Source organism: Eumetopias jubatus, unplaced genomic scaffold (assembly GCF_037043125.1).
Source record: "Eumetopias jubatus isolate StellerSeaLion01/CBP00866 unplaced genomic scaffold, mEumJub1_p1.0 scaffold_8, whole genome shotgun sequence".
NCBI lineage: Eukaryota > Metazoa > Chordata > Mammalia > Carnivora > Otariidae > Eumetopias > Eumetopias jubatus.
This window is the reverse complement of record NW_028274814.1, coordinates 80,667,418-80,687,629: the sequence shown is the minus strand read 5'-3', so window position 1 is coordinate 80,687,629 and position 20,212 is coordinate 80,667,418. Positions and strand designations below refer to the sequence as shown.

The 20,212-nt window shown below is 58.0% G+C and overlaps 1 protein-coding gene across 4 annotated transcripts; it reads right to left on the bottom strand.

The window, feature by feature from the left end:
- Positions 1 to 2,455: 2,455 nt before the first annotated feature.
- Positions 2,456 to 14,944, bottom strand: ACVRL1 (activin A receptor like type 1). Of its 4 annotated transcripts, XM_088026074.1 has the most exons (11): positions 14,574 to 14,944; positions 12,005 to 12,222; positions 10,032 to 10,100; positions 9,225 to 9,476; positions 8,805 to 9,016; positions 8,451 to 8,550; positions 7,948 to 8,094; positions 7,399 to 7,674; positions 6,621 to 6,818; positions 3,901 to 4,031; positions 2,456 to 2,784 (listed from the first exon to the last, which is right to left on the bottom strand). In XM_088026074.1, exons 2-11 carry the CDS (start codon positions 12,054 to 12,056, stop codon positions 2,650 to 2,652), a joined length of 1,572 nt encoding a protein of 523 aa, XP_087882200.1. In that variant the 5' UTR covers positions 12,057 to 12,222; positions 14,574 to 14,944; the 3' UTR covers positions 2,456 to 2,649. The 4 variants fall into 4 exon arrangements, with proteins under 4 accessions (XP_087882200.1, XP_087882203.1, XP_087882202.1 ...); XM_088026077.1 differs by lacking the exon at positions 12,005 to 12,222 and having other exon boundaries at positions 14,564 to 14,943; XM_088026076.1 differs by lacking the exon at positions 12,005 to 12,222 and having other exon boundaries at positions 14,574 to 14,943.
- Between the last annotated feature and the right edge of the window lie 5,268 nt (positions 14,945 to 20,212).

Below are 20,212 nucleotides of genomic sequence, written 5' to 3'. Positions count from 1 at the left end.
GCTGCCCTCCGCGTAAAGACGCAGAAAGCTCCTTCCTAGGTGTGGTTTTCGGGGGACGGTCCCTGCAAACCGAGGCCCAGCGGAGCGCACGCAGGCTGGCGCCAGGCGCGCGGGAGTCGGTCCCGCCCCAGGAAGGGCCTGCCAGTCCCGGCGCAGGGGCGGGGCGGGAGGCGGCCGCTAGGCAGCCGCTGGCCAGCAGAGGGCGGTGTGGCTGGCGCCACGAGCCGGCTGCTCCCAGCCCAGGGACAGAACTGAGATTTGGGCTGCCGCCGGGCGGTGGACGTCGGGCGCAGGGGTCTGCGCCAGCTGTGACTTGTCCCCGCAGGGTAAAGACCGGGCATGATACCCCGGGACCCACTCCTTCCCTGCCCCGTCAGGTTTCCTCTGCGCAAGCCACTGCAGAGGCACCAGCCTGGCAAGACTCAGCAGGAGCTCGAGATTCAAGCATGGTTTATTGAGGACCTACTATGTGCTAAGCACAAGCTAAGTGCTCCCACAGTGTCTCCAAGTAAGAGACTGTAATTTGGGCCCTGGCACACCTTCCTGCACTCAGACAGAAGCACCAGGCACACTGTTCTCCCCAGGGCCTCCTTCCCTCCCTAGCCACTGGCTACTCTCTCCCAGCACCAGGCCGGCCCTGTCACTCCGCCTCCTGCCTCAGACCTTCTCCTGCTCTGGGATTTTCCAGCCTCCGGGGGAGCTGTGGCCTTCCGTTTCTGGCTGTGGAGTCTCAGGAGAAGACGCTTTGTGCACCCCATCCAGCAGAGATCTGGCATGGGGAGGGGGGGACTGGCTCCTGGGCTGGGTGGGTTCCAGCGACCAGAAGACATGAAAGTGTCCCGAGCTCATCGGAGGACCCATCAGGTCCCTCTCACTTTCTGTTTTCACCCAGTTTCACTTCCTGGTTGTGCTGCGGGCCTTGCACAACATGGGGAGACCGGCCTGGGAAAGTGCCACGGTGGCTGGCGGAAGCAGCACGCAAGCCTCCTGGGGAGGTTGTGCTGGGTCATCCAAAGCAGGAGTGGAGGAGGCTGTGTTTTTGTCACCTCCTGTGGAGAACTGAGGGTCCTTCTCCACCCAGCCCTGAGGGCTGAGATGCCAGGTCGTCTAAGTGTGGGACTGTCCTTGTCCCTAGCCTGAGCCCCCCATCCCCCATCACTCAGGTTCTACCTCCCATCAGTGGGAGCCCATCCACCCGCCCAGGGTTTGGGGTAACCTCTTCATTGCATGGACATACACCCTTGACATTGCCAAATGCTGAACTTCCCATGTGTTTCTCCACAGCCACCAGGTTCTTCCTAGACGCACACTGTCTGGGGCCTGGCCAAGGCTGTGGGCCAGGGGCCAGTGGAGAGCAGGAACCTGGGCGCTGGAGGCTTGCTGGCTGGAGCCAAATGTCTTCTGAGCCTTGGAGGCCCTGCAGGAAGCCGGCCCTCAGCCCTTCTCAGTCCTGGGCAGAGAAGGCTAAGCCACAGAGTGGAGTGAGTGGCTGGTTTGCCTGCCACAAGGCCCAGGGCTGTCTGAACCCAAAGATGGCTACTGGTTTAAGGCAGGAATTGGAGCTTGTAGAATTTGTCTAGGAGGTCTTTCAAGCACTCCTGGCCTCAGATTAAGTTATTTTCAAGGCCCTACCTTGAGGCAAATTGCCAGGGGCTGGGGCAAAAGGAACAGAAGGGACTGATGAACTGACCTCTGACACAGGCTGAAATTTCAAAGAAAATTAGAGCTGAAAAAAACCTCAAAGGACATCAGGCCTGAATCTTTCAATATGTAGATGAGGAAACAAAGGTCTTGGACAGTGAAGGCCTCATCCTTGTCCCATGGAGCAATTGCCCAGGACCAGAACCTGGGTCTCCTGACTCCCAGCTGAGCCTTTCCCGAGCTGTGCTTGGCTTTAGCGTCTCCCAGTTGTTCTGAAGGTCCTGGGCCTCCCCCATCTGACCTATTACCTCTCCACCGTCCTCTGACCCTGACACACCTGCAGCAGGATTCCCTGGGTTTAATGCCCTAAGAAGTGAGCTAGGCTGGGGGTGGGGAAGGGGCCCAGGATCAGGCTCCAGCTCTCCCAGGCAGCTGGTGCTCAGCTGGTGGGGTCTTGTCCAGGAGACAGAGGCCCCAGGCAAACCCACAGAGAGGAAATGATGGACCCTGGGTGTGAGGCTGATGCCAGAGGCAGGATGTGTACTGAAGGCTAGACAGAGCCCTGTGTCACCCTGGCAGCTCTGGTGGGGCAGTGGGGTTGACCGAGGGCAGGGGGAAAAGTGCAGGCCTGGGCTCTGGGCCCGCGACTGGGATTCCCTGGCCTGGTCACCCTGGCTCTGGGGCCTCTTTTGCATCCTGTCCTGGGGGTGGTAGGGGCTGTGCCCAGGGCATGAGGGTGGGGAGGGAGCCAGGCGTCAGGGAGCCTGCTGCTTTGAGCAGGCCAGACGGTGGGGGCGGGGGGGGGGGGGGGGGGGATCGGATCGGGTTTCAGCCCAGCTGTATTTTTGGCTGGATGAGCCGGCAGGCAGGCACAGCCGGACCCGCAGAGGGGCACCCTCCTCCCCAGCACACAGACTCACACTACATCTCTCTACCCAGATAGGCCACCCTCTGCCGCCCACCCCACACGCACTGTAGGCAGAGGAGAGTCAGGCTTCAGGCCTGTGGCTAGTGAATCACTTTGGGCTTCTCAAGACCGTTGCTGAGCTTCTGCAGTGTCTTCTTGATCCGCAGCGCAGTGAGGCGGGCAGAGGGGTTGGGGTACCAGCACTCCCGCATCATCTGAGCCAGGCCTGAGAGCACCTGCCAGGGGGTGGGGAGAGGCAGAGGGGAGGAAGCAGAGACATGGGTCAGGAAAGCTGGAAAGGGGGGCGGCAAGGAGGACACCGCGGAATGCGGAGACAGAAGAGGGAGGTGAGAGTGCTGAGGAGGGGGAGAGGAAAGCCAGTGTGGTTTGAGAGGCAATGGAGGCAAGGAGGAGAGGAGAGAGACACAGAGAGGAAGACAGTGGAGTGAGAAGGGGGTGGAAGGCAGCAGGCAGGACAGAAAGACAGTTGTAGCTCAGCTCTTCAGGGGCACTCAGGCGCCCTTTGGTGAGGAGTGTCTGTGGAATATCTTATACCCGGGGAAGGGGAGATGTGTGAGCCTCGGGGGGGCCCCTCTGCAGCCGGACCCCAGTGCGGAGGGCAGTGTCTCCCAGCACCTCCGCCAGCCCTGGCCGGGCCCGGCGACCACTGGAGGAGTGTCCAGGTGGAACCCAGCCCAGGATGCTCAGTGGCCCCAGAACAAAGCTGCCCCCTGACAGGGGATGTACGTGTGAGTCCACAGAGCAGCGCACACATGTGGCTTTTTACGGACAGGCATGTTGTGCAGAAACATACATCTGTCTGTGTACGTATGTGTATATCCATGTACAGTCACTCCTTCCGGAAACATCGGTTGAGCACTTATTGTGAGCCAGCACAGCGATAGATCACAGGGATATGAGGCAGCGAAGGAGACGTGCTCTTGTCCTCCCAGGACCGGTAGTCTGGCATGTATATGCACGCCGCATATGTACCCGTGAGGCTCTGTTTATGTAGAAGCATGTGCATGCCTGTATGTCTTACGTATGCATGTGGAGTGTTTTGAGAAAAAACAGAAACAAACAGCAACAACAAAAGTTCATAGCAAGAAATGCAGCAGAGAGACTCAGACTTTTCAGGCCAAATGGAAGGTTCTGAAAACCCCAGCATAACCCAAATCTCAGGGGTCCACAGGCCAGGGATGTGGGAGGGAGTACCCAGGGAGGGACCCTGGAATCTAGCCTCCGGAATCTCTCCAGGTGAGGCAGAGACCTCGGGCACGTGCTCCTCGGGCCAGAACTCCCAGCTGTGAGCCATTACCCCGTGCCACCCCCAGCCCCTGCAGAGGCCTCACCGGGTCTGCAGCCAGCCGGTTGGGGATGGTGGGGGTCTGCTGATCAACACACACCACCTTCTTCATGTCCTCGAAGCTGGGATCATTGGGCACCACATCATAGAAGGGTGGCTTGTAGTCCTCCACGATGCCTGAGGATGGAGGGGGAATGGGACAGTCACTCGGCACCCCAAGAAGGCTCCATACCATCCCGAGGAAAGCCTTGCCCACCTTCTGTCCCAGGGCCCAGAAAACTGCTCTCTGACCCCTGCTACTCCTGAGAGGGTCACTATAACATAATCAATATGTTGACAAATAATAAGAATTACGGCTGTTGATCTTGACACTCACCATGTGCCAGGCATTATGCTATAAACACTTTCATGCTCTACTTTCTTCATCTTTGCGACAACCCGATGGGTATTATTGTTACCTCTAGTTTACAGATGAAGAAACTGATGCTCAGAGAAGTTGAGCCTAAGGTTACACCGCTAGTAAGGGCAGAGTCCAGGCTTAAACTCATCTCATCGGATTCCTGGGCCAGACCTTGGTCCAGTCTCTCCGTGGCTGCCTCCCATCCGGGGCTCGAGCACTGCTCCCAGATGCCCGATAAAGACGTTTACGCTGTGCCAGGCGCTGTCCTAACAAGCATTGCATCAAATCCTCACTACAACCCCATGAAATAAGTCATACTATTAGCTCCACTTTATGAACAATGGAACTAAGGCCAGAGGGGTGAAGAAACTTGGTGCCCGATAAAGACGTTTACGCTGTGCCAGGCGCTGTCCTAACAAGCATTGCATCAAATCCTCACTACAACCCCATGAAATAAGTCATACTATTAGCTCCACTTTATGAACAATGGAACTAAGGCCAGAGGGGTGAAGAAACTTGGCTAAAATCACACAGGTAAGTGAGTGACTGAGCTAAGATTTAAGCCCAGCTGGTCTAACCGAAGCCCACGCGCTTGACCTCCGAGCTCTGCTCACAGGAGGAGAGCTGGCCTACTGCTGGGGGACGATGTGGCACAAGGAGAAAGGGATTTTTACCCAGGTCCACGTAACAGCCACCCACCGTCAGCGATGGCACAGGCCCCGCTGCCCCCCCACCCCCTGCCCCGGCCATCCACACTGCTTCTCCTCGTTGTCCCTTAGCAGGAGCCTTCTGAAGATGCTGTGTGCGGAGCTGCGGACAGCTCAGGCAGAAGAGGCCAGACCCAGACAAGGCGCCCCAGACCACCCCCCGGCCCTGCTTCCCAGCCTGAGGCAGGGAGGGGGCTGTGGCCACACAGCCACAACCTCAGTAGGGCCTACACCAGCTGTTCTCCCCATGGCGGGCTTCCAGGCCGGCCCCTGTGCCGCTTGAGCCCTAATCAGTGCTGCATAGAGGCCTGAGCGTGTCTAATGGGCCTTTAATCAGTGCCGGGGCTGACACCAGATTACAGTGTTTATAATGCGCCACAAATCTGTGTGGGGCTGACAGAGCTTCCCTCCGCCCCAGGAGCCTGCAGTCCGCCTCCCCCTTCAGCCTTGGCCGGTCCAGCCTTCTCTTCCTGCCGGCAGCCTCCTCTAAGGGGCCTCGGCTCCCTTCAGGTGCCCCCTGCCCCAACCCTGACCCCGGGGTCTTTTGAGCCTCCTCAGGGAGTTCACACCTGAAGGGGCAGGAATCTGAGCCCCTCGAGAGTCTCCCAGAGGGATGGGTTACACCCTGGCCTCCACCTGTCGATGCTGAGGGTAAATGAAGCCTGGCATGGGGCTGGCTCCTAGCAGGTGCTCAGGAAATGAGAATGTCCCTGTCCCCAAGGAACAGAGCTCCAGTCATAACCTCAGGTTGTCCCCAACCTGTCAGGACCGCCAGCAATCCTTCCCCATAGACAGCTTCCACAGAGACTGACAAGCCTCCCCACCTGGTCCAGACCACCACCCAATATCCATCCACGCCAGGGCTGGGAGGGCACCGGCCACAGGGCTGCCCCTGTACCAGCCAGTGGGAATGAGGGCCCTCCACCTGCTCCCAGCCCCTCCAGAGGCACCCCCGGTTATAATGAGGCAGCGATAAGCAGGCAGTGCAGATGCTATTACAGCCTGCATTTTTGTAGCAAAGAAACCACGGCCCCGGAGTCAGATTGCCTGGTTTCAGACCCTGGTGCTGCCTCTAGCCAGCTCTAATTCTGTACCTCAGTACCCTCACCCTCACCCCTGAAATGGGGATGATACTGTGTCAGGCATTCGTTATTACAATAAATTGCCACGAATATTCACTGAGCCCCAGAATAGCTCCAGGTACTGTCCTAGGATTATCTCAGCAACTAGAACTATCTTCATTCTCATTTTCAAATGAAACTGAGACCCAGAGAGGTTAAGTAACCTGCCTGTGGTCAGTGGCAAAATCAGGAAGGGAACCTAGGCAGTCTGATTCCCAACCCATGCTCTTAACCACGAAGTGACAACCACCTCCTGCCAACACGGGATGATGAACTAAGATAATACATGGCTATAGCATGTTTAAGCTCACGTGTAAGCTCACAAGTTAGCTGCTACTGATATTTCTGGTATTACTACTTATCCAAGATTTCACAGCCAGACTCACAGCGCCACAGAGTCACACCTTAAAAGGTCACTCAGTTGAACCCTCAGGCCATTGGCACCATCCATGCAGGAAGCCCCTGTCTCTTGCCTGTCCGCCTGTCTAGCCATCTGCCGCAGGCCTCTTTCCCCATCCTGTTCAGGGCTGGCCCTCACCGTTGACAATGGTCCGACGGGCAATCTCCCACAGCACCAGGCCAAAGGCCCAGATGTCTGTCCACTTGTAGGACTCGAAGCAGTCAGTGCGGATCTGCTCTTCCAGCACCTCGGGGGCCATGTACCGCTTGGTGCCCACTCGCGGGTTGTTGCCGATGTCCAGGTAATCACTACCCTGGGAGTGCATCACAGCCAGGCCTGTGGGTACCAGGCCTGTCACTCCTGCCGCTCACCCGAGCCCACAGGCAGGGTGGCCCCGGAGGCTGGGGTGCAGGAGGCAAGGTGGGCGTGGAAGAGAGATGGTGGGACATGGAGCCCCAGGCAGACGGAGACCTGCCTGGAGGCAGGCTGGGAGACCGCGGCCACCTGGAGCCCACCTGTCCCGGTTACGCTTGTGTAGCCCTCCTGCGAGGTGCCCAAGCGCCCAGAGAGACGTGAGTCAGCAAGGCAGGCATTATTGTGCCCATTTCACAGAGCAGAACCCCCAAGGCCTGGTGAGGAGAGCAGTGCAGTCAAGTGAAGCCAGGGTAAGAACCCAGGTTCCTTGTGCCCTGCCCCTTTCTCCCAACTCCTGGAGCCAGGGCGGTACGCTGGAAGGAGCTGCAAGGCAACCTGTAGGGCCCTCGCAGAGGTGAAATGACATAACACATGCGCCAGGAGGTTTTAAAGCACCAATCGGTAGTGTCCTTGTCGCCACACACACTCACGCACCAACAGGCAAAGGCAGAACCTAGTGGGGAGGGAGGGGGCTCGAACCCCGCGCCCTGCAAAGGCTCACCCAGGTCGGCGATGCAGCACTGCAGGTTGCTCTTGACCAGCACGTTGCGGCTTTTGAGGTCTCGGTGGGCAATGGCCGGCTTGCCCTGCGTGCCGAAGATCTCCACGTGCAGGTGAGCCAGGCCGCAGGCGGCCGACACAGCCAGCCTGAGGGCCAGCTGGGGCTCCAGTGTCTGCCTCTGCAGGAAGTCATAGAGCGAGCCGTGCTCGTGGTAGTGCGTGATGAGCCACAGCTGCGTGCTCGAGTTGCGCGAAGTCATGTCGGAGGCAATAAAGCCTGTGGGCAGAGGGTCAGGGGGCTCAGCCAAGGGGCGAGGGAGAAGGGAGGCTGGACTGATCGGGGTCAGGGTCAGGTCTGGGGCTGGGGACAGAGGACAGACGGTCAGGGCAAAGCTGGGGCTGGGCTGGAGGCCGGTCTGGCTTAGGTCCGAGAGGAAGCTGCAGTCAGAGGTCAGGGCTGAGGGGCGACGGGAGTCCTTCAGGACTAGGTCGGTGTCCCTGAATGCAGGGGGCTGAGCCCCTGGCCTGGCTTAGCATATTCCCCACTCGCCTAGAATGTTGTCGTGTCTGAGCAGCACTGTATTGTAGATCTCAGTCTCCCGGAACCAGGACTGTTCATCCCTCGAAGAGAAGATCTTGACGGCCACGCTCTCACCATGCCACAGGCCACGCCACACCTCGCCATAGCGGCCCTTGCCTGACCCGATGGGGGGGAGGGATGGGAGAGGTCACATATGGGCCCGCACAGCCCCCGGGCATGGGGATCCCCAGAAGAAACCCCCATCTTGGTGCTACACTGACCCCCAACTGCAGAACCACTGATGTTTATGTTTCGCTTAATCCAGCCCCAGGCCCAGCCCCATTTGCCTTGTTACCCCCAGCAGCTACAGAAGGATCTAGCCCTGATCTAGCCCATCTCCAAGCCACCCCCTACCCAGCAGAATTCCCCTTCGGGGCCTGGCCCTGCCCATGACTGAGAGGCCAAGAGCTCGCTCACTCCTGCAAGCTCACAGGAGCCCTAGGTCCCATCCCCTGGGCTCACCCATGGCTCACCTACACACTCCACAAGGGCCACTTGTCGTGCCACTGTCCTTTGCACCAGGAAGGGGAGTCCTGAGCCGCTGCCGGTGGTGCAGTCACTGTCCAGGAGATCCTGGGGGGTACGGACAGGCCACTGAGAGGCTGCCCCCACCTGGCCCAGCCCATTTCTTTCTCCTTAAGCTGGGCCCTGCTGCTGTGTCCCCACATGCTCCTCACTCACCCCCCCCAACACACACACCCACTAAGATCTCAGAGTGTCTGCGATTGTGCCTTTCTTGGCTACCTGTCCCTCGGCACCCTCTCTGATTCTGTGGCTCCTGTCTCCCCCCTCCCCCTTCCGCATCCCAGGTTCCCCCAGGCCCATACCCCCAGCATGCTGTCCCCCTGCTCGGATGCCTTCAGGATGAGGCTGGACTCGCCCAGCTCGCTGTGCAGGCCCCGCTGCTTCTCCTGCCTCCGCCGGACATGCCACAGGCCCAGGGCACCCAGGACCACTAGGGCCAACAAGGCCAGCACGGGGCCCAGGATCAGAGGCAGCTGGCCATCTACCTTTGGCTGCTCCGGAGGAATCTGGGTGGCTGGTGGAGGGGAGACACTGAGGCCCGGCTTTGGCCAGACCAGACCCGCCCCCACCCCTCCACCCCCGCCCCCAGCCACTCTGCCAGTCAGATCCCAGGGTCCTGCCTCCCCGGCAACCGCCCCCCCCAGCCCGAGCACGAGGTGGGAGCAGGGTGGGGAGGCAGGTCTGAGAAGACGGGGCGGGCCGGCCGGGGCGGCCCCACGTACCCTCCAGCACCAGGGACACGTTGTGGTTGCACAGGGAGCTGTAGCAGCAGTAGTGGCTGACGAACTCGGTGGGGCGCCCCCGGCACAGCTCCTCGTGCAGGCTCCCACAGCCCCGGTGCTCCTGGGGCCGTCGGCCCTCCTCCCGCACCAGCACGACCGTGCACCAGGCCCCCTGGCAGGTAGGCCCCCTGCAGTGTGGGCTCTCACAGGTGCAGGTCACCAGCGGGCCCCGAGACGGCTTCACGGGGTCGCCTGGGATACACACTGGAAGCTCAGCCACGCTGGGCCCGACCCCCAGGCAGGGCCTCACACCCGTGTCTGTCCAGTTATACCTCCCTTCTGACCTCTCAAACATACCCCCTGAAGCCTTGGTCCTTTAGTCCCATCCTTAGATTATCCTTCCTTCCAGAACCTTAGCCTCTGACACAATGAGAACTCGGCTACTGTCCCTTCCCTGATCCTAGGACCTTCCCTCCCGGTTCTAGGCCCAGCCCTGTCTCCCAGCCCCAACCCTGAGGGCTCTCCCAGGCCCTCCCTGCCAACGTGCCCACTCTCTGCACCCTCCAGGTAGAGTTTCCCACCCTGGAGGCCGGTAGAGCACCAGCCTGTGGGTTTGGAGCAGAAGGACAGCAAAGGAGGGCTGGGGTAGCTGGGGGTTTAGTCTAACTGAGCCTGCCTCCCACCCTCCAGCCAAGCTCCTAAGTCCCCCCTCCCCAGCTCCTCAAATTCAGCCCCAGCAAGAGCTGAACCCAGCCAGCCCTTTCCCCATCCAGGCCCCTGTCTCCTACTTGCTTCCCTAGTACTTACCGTGGGTCAGGCCCAAGGCCATCAGGAGCATCAGAAGGCCTCTCCTGGGGGCGTCCAAGGTCATGGTCCCTGCAGAGGACAGGGGTACAGTAAGATCTGTGAAATGTGATCCCCTCGGCGTTTTCAGCCACTGATTGTGGGTCCCTCCCACCCAGAGGAAATCACTGGGAGATTTTTGGGGGGGCAGGGAGGCCTCCTCCCTACTCCCTGTGTCTGGCTTTGGGGCGGGGCCTGCAGGGGAAGTCCTGGTTCACTTCCCCATGGAAACCATCCTCTTAGGGGTAAAGGGTGGGGGAGCCATGTTTAAGTGACGGAGAGTTTGGGGGACTCCCAGCTATTTACCCCTGCTTCTGAGCTCAGACTGGAGGGCACAGAGGGCATGAGGCCAGGGTGGAAGGAGCATCCTTTCAGCAGTCCCCCCCCTCCTCTGCCTCCTGCCCACCCCCCCACCCCCGTCCACCCCTTTCCCAGTGCCCCCACCCCCCTAGCACTGGCTGCCTCAAACATAAACAGGCTCCTGTCTTCACTTCCTGCCATTCAGGGTCCCGCCAAGCTGGGAACAGGAATCAAGATTGTTTAGATTGGGGTCTGGATAGAACAGGCAGGAGTCACGCACAGCAGAGAGCTCAGGGGATATTCTCAGGGCAGGCTGGGGTGGCTACGGGGACTGGAAGAGCCACCTGGAGCTGGGACAGCCCCACGGCAGAATTCTAGGGGGACACCCTGGGAACCACAAAGCCCAGCTCCTTATTTTAGAGAAGATGGAGATTAAGCTTCAGACAGAGGAGACTCGCCCAAGGTCAGACTTGTCCAAGGTCAGTGGCAGTACCAGGAGTCCGCCCCACTTGTCCAGACTCCCAAGTCACTGCTTTCTCCATTCTGTCTCCCAAACCATGTGGCAGCCTGGGTCTGAGCCCTCAGGGTTGTAGCAACCATACAGATCTTGAACAGCGCTTGCTCATGCCAGGTGTGAAGAAACCTCTCTACACCTCAGCCGAGTATAAGATGCCCTCTCTGAGCCATTCCCTGGCCCCCTTCCTTCTCTCTCCTTGCTGTCCTGGGAAGGGGCGGGGGCAGGGTCAGTGAGTGTGGGAGGGGAAGTGAAACATACTTAGGCACTGAATGTTTGACCTTCCGTGGCTGGTTAAGGTTGAACTTTTCCAGAAGTGTGGTAAAGAGTGTTAGGGAAGTAATTCTGATCTCTGATAGTCCCTCACCCAGGTCGCAAACCATCTAGTGCTCCAGAAGCCACCCCCTTCATTTCTCAAGGGTCGAGAACAAGAAGATAAGGGCGGATGCTGCAGCAAGGACTGAGGTCAGACAGCAAGAAGGACTTTCTGAACGGTGGCGAGTGTGCAGGTGTGTGCCTGGGGACTGGATCCCCAGGCAGGAGCAGCTAACACGAGGGAGAGGGAGTGTCTTTGGCATAACACAGTGAGGCTGGGAGGGCCGGCTGGCTGGCCACATGGGCTTCGGCAGGCCCATAGTCTAAGAATGGGGTACCAAATGAAGCTCCATGGGGCTGAGGCTCTGAGGGCAGGATGGTTGGGGATAGGGGGGCTCATGGGCCTCTCTGGCTGGTGGCAGCTCTGGTCTTCCTGCCTGGGCTTCCTCTGCCCCAGAGGCCCAGGGCTGGGGGAGGAAACAGAGCCTTGGGCTGCTGCAGCTGTGTCCCCAGCCTCTTGCCTGACCTCCTGCCTCTTGCCCTTCCCGGCAGGCAGTGAGGGCTCTGGCAAGCACTCAGCAGCGGGACTGGTAGCTGCGGAAGGAGGCCCAGACAAGCTGAATTTGCCCACTGGAGTAGGGGCGGGAAGCCATCCATGGAAGCTTTTGCTTGCCCAGAAAGCCGCTAAGGAGAAAGTATGGGGCAGGAAGGAAAGGGTGGATAACAGTAAGGATGAGATGGGGCATCCTTTTCGGATCCTCTACCCATGCACCCCCTTCTCTGTGCCTCAGTGTACCTACCCTCTTACCTACTTTATTATGCATCCGAATCGCTGGAAGCGCTTCGTCAGAAATGCACATTCTTTGGTCTCACCCCCTACTTCCAAATTCTGACTTCAGTCCATCTGGGACCAGCAAAAGTTGTCCAGGTAACTCTCATCAGTTGGCATGGGTACCACCCCTTGAGAAATGTGTCCTACACGGTGCTAAATCTGGTCCACATGCTTTCATTTCACTGTGTGGGGCCCTGCTGGGGGACGGGGAGCAGGGTACAGAGGGCAGAGACTCTCACTCCCACGAGGGCACCTCCCCACCGCCCCCCAACTGGAGAAGCCAGGGACTTGGAGACACTGCTGAGGGAGGGCGGGCTGAGGGCTGTGTTCTCCAGCATCCCAGGCTCAGCCATGGTGCAGGGAGGGCCTGGCAGCTTTTGCAGAATCCAGCTCTGGTCTAATCTCGGGAATATGGTGGAGTAAAATGGTGACTCTCCAGCTATTAACCGGGACCAGCATGGAGTGAAGTACAGGAGGGTGCTGAATCCTGACCAGTCTGAACTCCGGGCAACCCTGAATGATTCGCCCGGATACTGGACTCTAGCACAAATAGACCCCCGGGGATGGGTGGCATCCCTCCACTTAGAAGCTGGAAGATCTCCTGCTGACGGAAGCATCACTGATGTTGGCCAGAAATCCTAAGTGCCAAACTAATTTCAAAACATTATCTTACCACCATGAAAGCCTTCATAGGAATTAACCGTCTCTGAATACTACTTATGTGCTAAGGACTCAGTTTTGACGGTTAATCTCATTTAATCCTGGCAACCATCCAGTGGGGAAACTGAGGCTCAGGGATGTTAAGTTTCTTGCCTACAATCACCACGTGTGTCCTGATTGACTTAAATTGCTGGTAGTATTGGTATGCTGGTAATAAAGGGTAATAAATCCTTACTTGGACATTTTCTGCCTCCATTTCTTGGGTGTTCAGTGAGTCCCTCAAAGGAGGAGAAAGAGCAAGTGGGTTTTGTGGACAGTAACAGATTGCACAGAGCTGTTGTCATCGCTGGGTGCCCGATGCGGGTTTGTTTAGATGTGAAGACAGAAATCATCTGCTTGCTGTGGGCTTAGTCTTCAGCCGAAGAACCAGATTCGTGGTGCGCTCAGAAGGTGTCTGTCATTCTGTTTCTCCTCAGCACACCCGAGGCACCGTCACAGGGCTGGAAGAGCCTCGCTCGGTGTGTCAACAAGTCTTAGCCAAACGGCGGAGGGCTGGATTGAGCTGCCCCGTCCCATACACACAACACTTTCATAGGCATCACCTCCCCTAGCCCTTCACGGCCATGGAATGAAGCATCAAGCCTTGGTCTTAGGGCCAGACTTCTAGAAGGCGCAGGCAGCACCGGACAAACAGGGGTCAGGGTTCAAATCCTGCCTCTGCCTGGGTTCAAATCCTGCCTCTGGGTTCAAAGCCTGCCTCTGCCACTTAGAGCTATGAGATGTGGGGCAAGTTACTTAAACTTTCTGAGGCTTAGGTTTTCCTACAAAAAATGAGAATAACAAGAGTGCTCATTTCAGGGGTACACTGTAGTAAAATTATTTAGCAGAGTACTAAGTGGCACACAGTAAGTGCCTAATAAATGCACCCCAAAACCCAACAGCACCATTTACACCATCCATGGGGCTTTGGACAAGTGACTTAGGTCTGAACCTCTCTCCCTTCCAAGACCTGTCCTGCTAAATTGTGGCCAGGATTACATGAGAAAAATGTAGCTAAGTGTACATCTAAGACTACATAGTAGGTACTCAATAAATGGTATCTATTTTTACCACCCAAAGAAATGGGAGGACAGGCATTAGGGCAAATGGGGCAGAGAGGGATCAGAGAGGACAGACCCTGACTCAGCCAGAAGCTGCCCCTATAGAGAGGGTGAACGCTATCGTCCGCTATGCCCTTGTCCTTCAAGAAGAAAAGCGGGGTGGGTAGCCAGCCCAGAGATGCCCTTAACAGCACTGACCTCCAGGGCTCCAGTGGGGTCCCAGCCTGCAGGGAGACTGGGAAAGCCTCTGGCCTGGATCCCCAGGGAAGGCCATGGCATGGGGATTATCTGACCGTACAGGGTTGGAGGTGAGGTTCGTAGGATGGAATGACAGTGACAGATTCCTTAAGCAAGAACTGCAAAAGGCTGGTCTGGGAAAGGTGGGCTTCATGGGGGGGGGGCGGGGCTCAACAGGGTTGGAAGTGGACGCTCACTCCCAGGTGAAGGCAGCTGCCTGGAGGGACAAGAGACCCTTCGTCTGGGAAGAAGAGCAGGAATCCCTTCTGCCCATTTTACAGACGAGGCTAGGGGAGCAGAGAAGTTAAGTGACTGGCCCCAGGAGCCAAAAGTTTTCTGATTCCCAGCCCGGGTTCGGCCCAGTCTGCTCCAGTCTCAGATGGGGTCACCGGCAGATGTGCGGGGAAGGCGAGGGGCAGCTTGCCCTAGTGAGGAGCCGGGACTGACCCTACCGCGACCCCTCTGAGGTGCTCTCTGGGATCTGCCCAAGAAGGGCCCGTGCGGGGTGGAGGGGTTGGGGGTCAGGCGGCCCACGGACCTGCACTCACCTCTGGGCCCGCCCTGCGGGCAGCGGGCCGGGCGCCTCCCCTCCCCGGCGGCGGCCGCGGTAGCCGGGCGAGCGCTGGACGGCGGGCGCGGGCCGTGCGGGGCCCGGGACGGTGCTGGGGCCCGGGAGGGGCTCGCTCGGCGCGGATGGCGCGGCGGCCTCCCGGGACTGGGAAAGGGGCTGGAGCAAAAATGTTTCTTATTCCAGCGTCTTCCTGCCTGGCCCGGCTCCACCACTCCCTCCTAATAAACCGTTTCCTATTGCCCAACTAGCCGACGGGCCGCCCGCTCGCCCCTCGCTGGGGCCGCGGGGCCCGGACCCTCCCCCGCGCGGCTCCCAGAACCCGAGGGCAGCCGCCACCCTCGGCCGCCCCCAGCCTGGGGATCGCGGCTGCGCCCCCGCCCCGAGCCTCCCACATCCGCCTCCCCGAGGGGGCGGGCCTTGGACTCGGGCCGCGGGGGTCTCCGTGGGGATCAGGCCCGGAGCCGTGGGACCCGGAGCCGAGGCGGGAGCCACGGTCTGAGGGCCGGCCGGAGGAGGGGATGGAGGGGGAGGCACCCCCTCCCGCTCTGAGCCGCGGAGGGGGCGGCCTGGAAGGGGGGCACCGAGCGCAGGACCGCGGGGAGAGGGGGCAGGGGAGGTGACTTACCTGTCCTCCCACCCTCAGCCCCTAGTCCTGGGCCTAGGAGGCTCAGTGCAGCCCGGGCAGAGTTTGGGGCTGGCAGGGTCCGAAATATTTTAGCCCCGCCCTCTCTTGCCCCTACCCCCGCCCCCCCCCAGGACGCCCCACTCGGTCCAAATCCTTCAGCCTCCTCCCTCTTGCCCCTTCACCCCCTCTTGTTCACTCCCCTCTTCTGCAGCCTCTCTCTGCTCGGCGCAGGGTAAACAGGCCCAGATGGGGCTGCTCTGGGTCAGTGGTGAGAGCAGTGGAGCCCCTCCAGCCACAGCACAGCTCAGTGACAAGGACGCCTCTCCCTCCAAGGCTCGGCCAGAAATGGAAGGAGAGGCTAGGGACTGCCTTGAACTGCCCCCTTCCAGGCAGGCCTCTCACCCCACCAAATGGAGATGGGGTCTGGAACCTATGTGGGGACACTGATGGGACAAGGCAGACAAGGCGCTGGGGAGGGGAGCAGAACGGCTTCTCCCCCGGAGAGAGACTCGCTCTTCCTCCCGATTCCTTTGCAGAGGCTCAGAACACTGACATCATCGTCTTGCTCTGCTCCAACCACTGTGAGCACCCTGAAGGCAGGACTTCATTTCTAGCCTCCTGGTTATCCACAAAGACCCTGAAGTCTGGGAATCCAGACTAGCTGCGTAACCTTAGACAAGTGACACCTCTCCATGCCTCACTCCCCCCATCTGCTAAATGGGCATAATCAACAGCACCACCCTCTCAGGATCATCGTGAGGATGAAGGCCATGGTGCTTATCTCAGTGCATAGCGAAAATGTTGGCTGGCTGTGCCTGCCACAGGGTAGGCCCTCAATGAATGTGTTAAATTAAAAAAAAAAAAAAAAAAAGCTGGGGAGGTGGTAGCCTCAGAGCTAAGCGGAAAGAGCAAGTATTGGAAGTAGAAGCGGACCTCTAAGTTATCTTCCTCTAAGAAGATTGTGTAAAATGGGCCAGGGACACCCCCCACCCTCTGCTGGGAATAGAGGCTGGGGGGACATCAGCTAAAGGCTCAGCCAGCCATCAACTGCTGACTGACCTCACTTCCTCTGCTGAAACCCTCCCCAGCCCCCACCACACAGCTGCTTCACAACTTGTGAGCATTGTGAATTCCAGAACCAAGGCACACCCAAATTTCAGTGTCAGGACAGAGCTGTGTCCTGCAGCCAATAGGAAGTACTATGGGATTACGGTATCTGCTCTTTCAGATTATAGCGGCCACTTCGGAGTGTGGCCTCCTGTCCATCTTTCATACCCACTCTCCGCCCCCGCAAGCCATTCTGGCTTCTGATAAACTTCTCCCAACCCTAGCCCATGGATCTCTGTCCTGGGAGGTGGAAGTGGGGGCTTCCCCAAGGGAAGCATTCCGTCTGAGACACACAGCGAGCACCGAAACAGTGACATGGCGATAGGGTGGAGTCGCTGGTGGGAGTCGGTGGGGACGGGGGACTTTATCTGGGAAGGGGTCGTGAAACAGATGAAAGGAGGGTCGCGTTTGGAGGAGGAAAACAGGGCCCGATGGAGAACTGGGGAATGGGAGTGTCAGTCCCTGCCGGAGACCCCCCCCTACCTCGCCAGAGCACTGAGCCTTCTGGACCCCGTGGGGCTCTCTAGGGCTTCTTGTGATCCCCAGGCGTTCTAGAGCACACAGAGAACCTGGGGAAGGCATCAAGGAGGGACGTAGAGTTGGAGAAAGCCCTGGAGACTCAGCCCAATGAGGAAAGGGAAAAGGAATTACAAACTGTGTCCAAGTGTACAAAATTAATTACTCAGAAGGACCAGCTGTTCCCCATATTCAGTGAGGACAGAACAAGAGGAAACAGGCTGAAAGGGCTATGATTTGAATTTAGATATTCAGGAGGATTTCCCAGCAGTGTGTGAAACAGAGGCCTGGAGATCCTAGGGAGGGTATGTGGGGTGAACCTCCAGGAGATTCTTACCTGTGGAAGGCAGGTGACACGGAATCCCGCATGAAGGGCAGGAGATTGGACAACTTGTGCTTTCAGAACCAGCTATAAGTATCAGGTTCAGGCATCAATCTTGACACCTGGGCGGGGCCAACTTCGCAGATATTCGACCTGTGCAGATGCACGGGACCCCACGCTTGGCTTAATGCTCTGCCGTTGCCATCTTGAAATTCTTAATAATGTTTGAACCAAGGGCCCCGCATTTCCATTTTGCACTGGGCTCCACAAATTATGTAGCTGGTTCTGCACCAGAATGAGTAGGAAGAGAAAGCAGGTGGGGGGAGGGATTAGCAGAGGGTGAGCTAGGCTTCGCTTCATTTAAATTGCAGAGTGGGAGATTTAGATCAGCCAACCTCAGGGATTTTTCAAATGCAAGGGACATGGAAACTAGAACAAGGTTCTACTACCTGAGGAGGAGAAAGAACTGCGGGTCTCCTTTAGGAGAGAAGTGGGACAGATACCTGTGAATTCCATTTGTCCGTCTCTTCAACACAGAAGACAGAGTGAGCCTTCTGGGCTGGCTGCAGCCTGAGTTTTGCCGGGAGAGGGAGGGAGAAGTGACCTCTCTAGGTCTTCTTCAGCTCCGAGCAGAAGCACCATCGAACATGTCCCGAAGACAACAGTAAACCAGGAGGTGTGGGGCCTGGGTTTCGGGCCTGGATCACCTCTCTGGGCCTCAGTTTCCTCCTCTGGACACTGAGGGGTTTAAACCAGATACTTCCAAAGGTCCTGCCCAGCCTTATACTACCTTGTTTGGCTCTACAATTCAGAAAATGGTCCCACGCCGGGTCCATCGCAGCTCAGGCGAAAAGGCAATGTGACAGGTGCTAAGGTTCGGGGAGGGGGCGGCAGCCAGAGCCCACCCAGCACCTCAGGAAGAGGCTGCCAGACAGGGGCCAGATTGCCAGACTTGGAGCCACCGAGTCACCTTCCTCTTCCTCTCCAGGATGTCCCCTAGATGGGTTCATCCGCTCCTTGCCTACCCCTGAGCCATCAGGATGACTCAGCTCAGGATGGAGCCTCTGAAGGAAGGGATGGTATGTCAGGGCAGCAGTCTGAGACTAGGTGGTGCCCACACAACGCCTCAGGGTGAGTTGCCATGCAGCCCGGGCTCTGCGGAGAGGCAGACCAGTGACCCCTGCACTGCCCCTCCACACAGGCCCCCCAAGGCTCGGACTCCTCCCCCAGACTGGCCCCACCGCTGTGGGAAAGAGTCCGTGCTTGGACTTGGGGTCTCCGCACGTTAGCATTCACCTCCACACCTGTGCGAGGCGCTGACGGTTCCTTCTCTACCACATCCTCGTTTTGCCTAAAGGCAAACGATCTGGGAGAGTCCCCTACCAGCTGTAAAGCCCACACAGACGTCTGGTTGTGCGCGAGAGGGAGGCCGAGCTGTGGGGTGGGAGAAAGAGCGTGAACAGGGAGTCGGGGGGTCAGAGGCTCCGTTTCCTTACCTGTTCAAAGATGAGTACCCCCTGCTGCCTCGTCTCCTGCGAGGTACCTACCTGAGGGCTTCCTCTCCAGATGAAGGTAGAGCCTCTGCAGAGGACTTTGAAGGATGAGGCAACCATTCCAGGAAAAAATTCAAAAAATCCCAAATAAGGATGGGGTGAAATAAAGAGATGGGATTCTGCAGAGGAACTTTATAACGAGAAGCGCCTGTGCCCAGCCCCAGACCCTCTTGCTGCGGCCAACCCCCTTCTCAAAGTCCCAGCTGTTCCTTTCTCTCGTTTGCTTTGCTGACTCTAAATAGTACATTCACGCTGCTGTCTCTCCATCTTTTTTCAGCTTTGTTGACGTCCAGTTGACAAATAAAATGATAAGATATTTGAGGTGTGGATCATTTCATACATTTCATACACGGATATGGGGTGCAAGCATTCTTCCCAACAACAAAAAAATGTTACCCTCATATTTATCTTCTGTTGTTGTTGAGAAGTTTTTTGGGGAATAGAATTTAAGTTCTACACTCTTAGCTAATTTCAATTGTATAATACAGTGTTATCAACTACAGTCACCATATTTTACATTAGATCCCCAGACCTGATTCATCTTCTAGCTAGCTGCAAGTTTGTACCTTTTCACCAACCTCTCCCTATTTCCCCCCACCCTTCAGGCCCAAGCAAGCGCGCTCTCAATCTCTCCCAGCTGGGAGAGATTGTTCGAAAGAGGGTCTGAGTAGCTGGGTGAGGCCACAGGCCAGCGGGATTTCCTTCAGCTCCAGCCACTCTAGTGGGTGGGACCGGATTGCTGGAACTGGACACAGGAATCTGCCTTTGTTTCCAGCTGGAGGGGAAATGCCATAAATCCTGCCCCTTTCCCACCCCTCCGGCATCCGTGCCCAGGCTCTGTCCTTGCAGCACCAGGCAGCCTGGTATGGAGAGCCCTCAGCAAGCTCTTCATTCCTGGACCTCCTCATCCGCAGGCCTCTGCCGCAAATTCCCCCACAGCAGATCATGGGCACGGACGGAGGGAAGAGAGGTTGGGAGGTATCCAAGGCGGGTCTGCAGCAAATAGCCACAGAGCAGGATTTAGGTTTTGACCTGCTCCCTTCTCCTTTCCCTCCAAGGGACCATGGCTTTTCAGTGAGGTCTAAGGGTGAACTCCAGGGTTAGCCTTGGCCCTCCTCCCCCAACCAACTCCCACTCCAAATAGCTGGACAGACTACAAGTTGGAGCACAGTCCCATGGGCAATGCCTGGAGTTGGACGGCTGGGGGATGTGGAGTGCTGGGGAGCAGAGGGGCCGGGGAGGGGCGTGGGATAGGACCCCAGGGCAGGGAACCCCGTCTTTATTTTTCCCTGACAGTGGGTCCATGTGTCTGTGTCCCGGTGACGGGTGGGTTTATGTGTGTTTGTTGGGGGGGGGCCGGTGGGCCTGTGTATACTTCTGCCCCTGGGGACTGCAGGGCCCTGTGGGACCTGGGCTAGCGGTGTGTCGGCACATGACATTGCCCGTGTGACTGATCCAGGATGCAAAGTCCCTCCAACCCCAAGCCTCGCCCT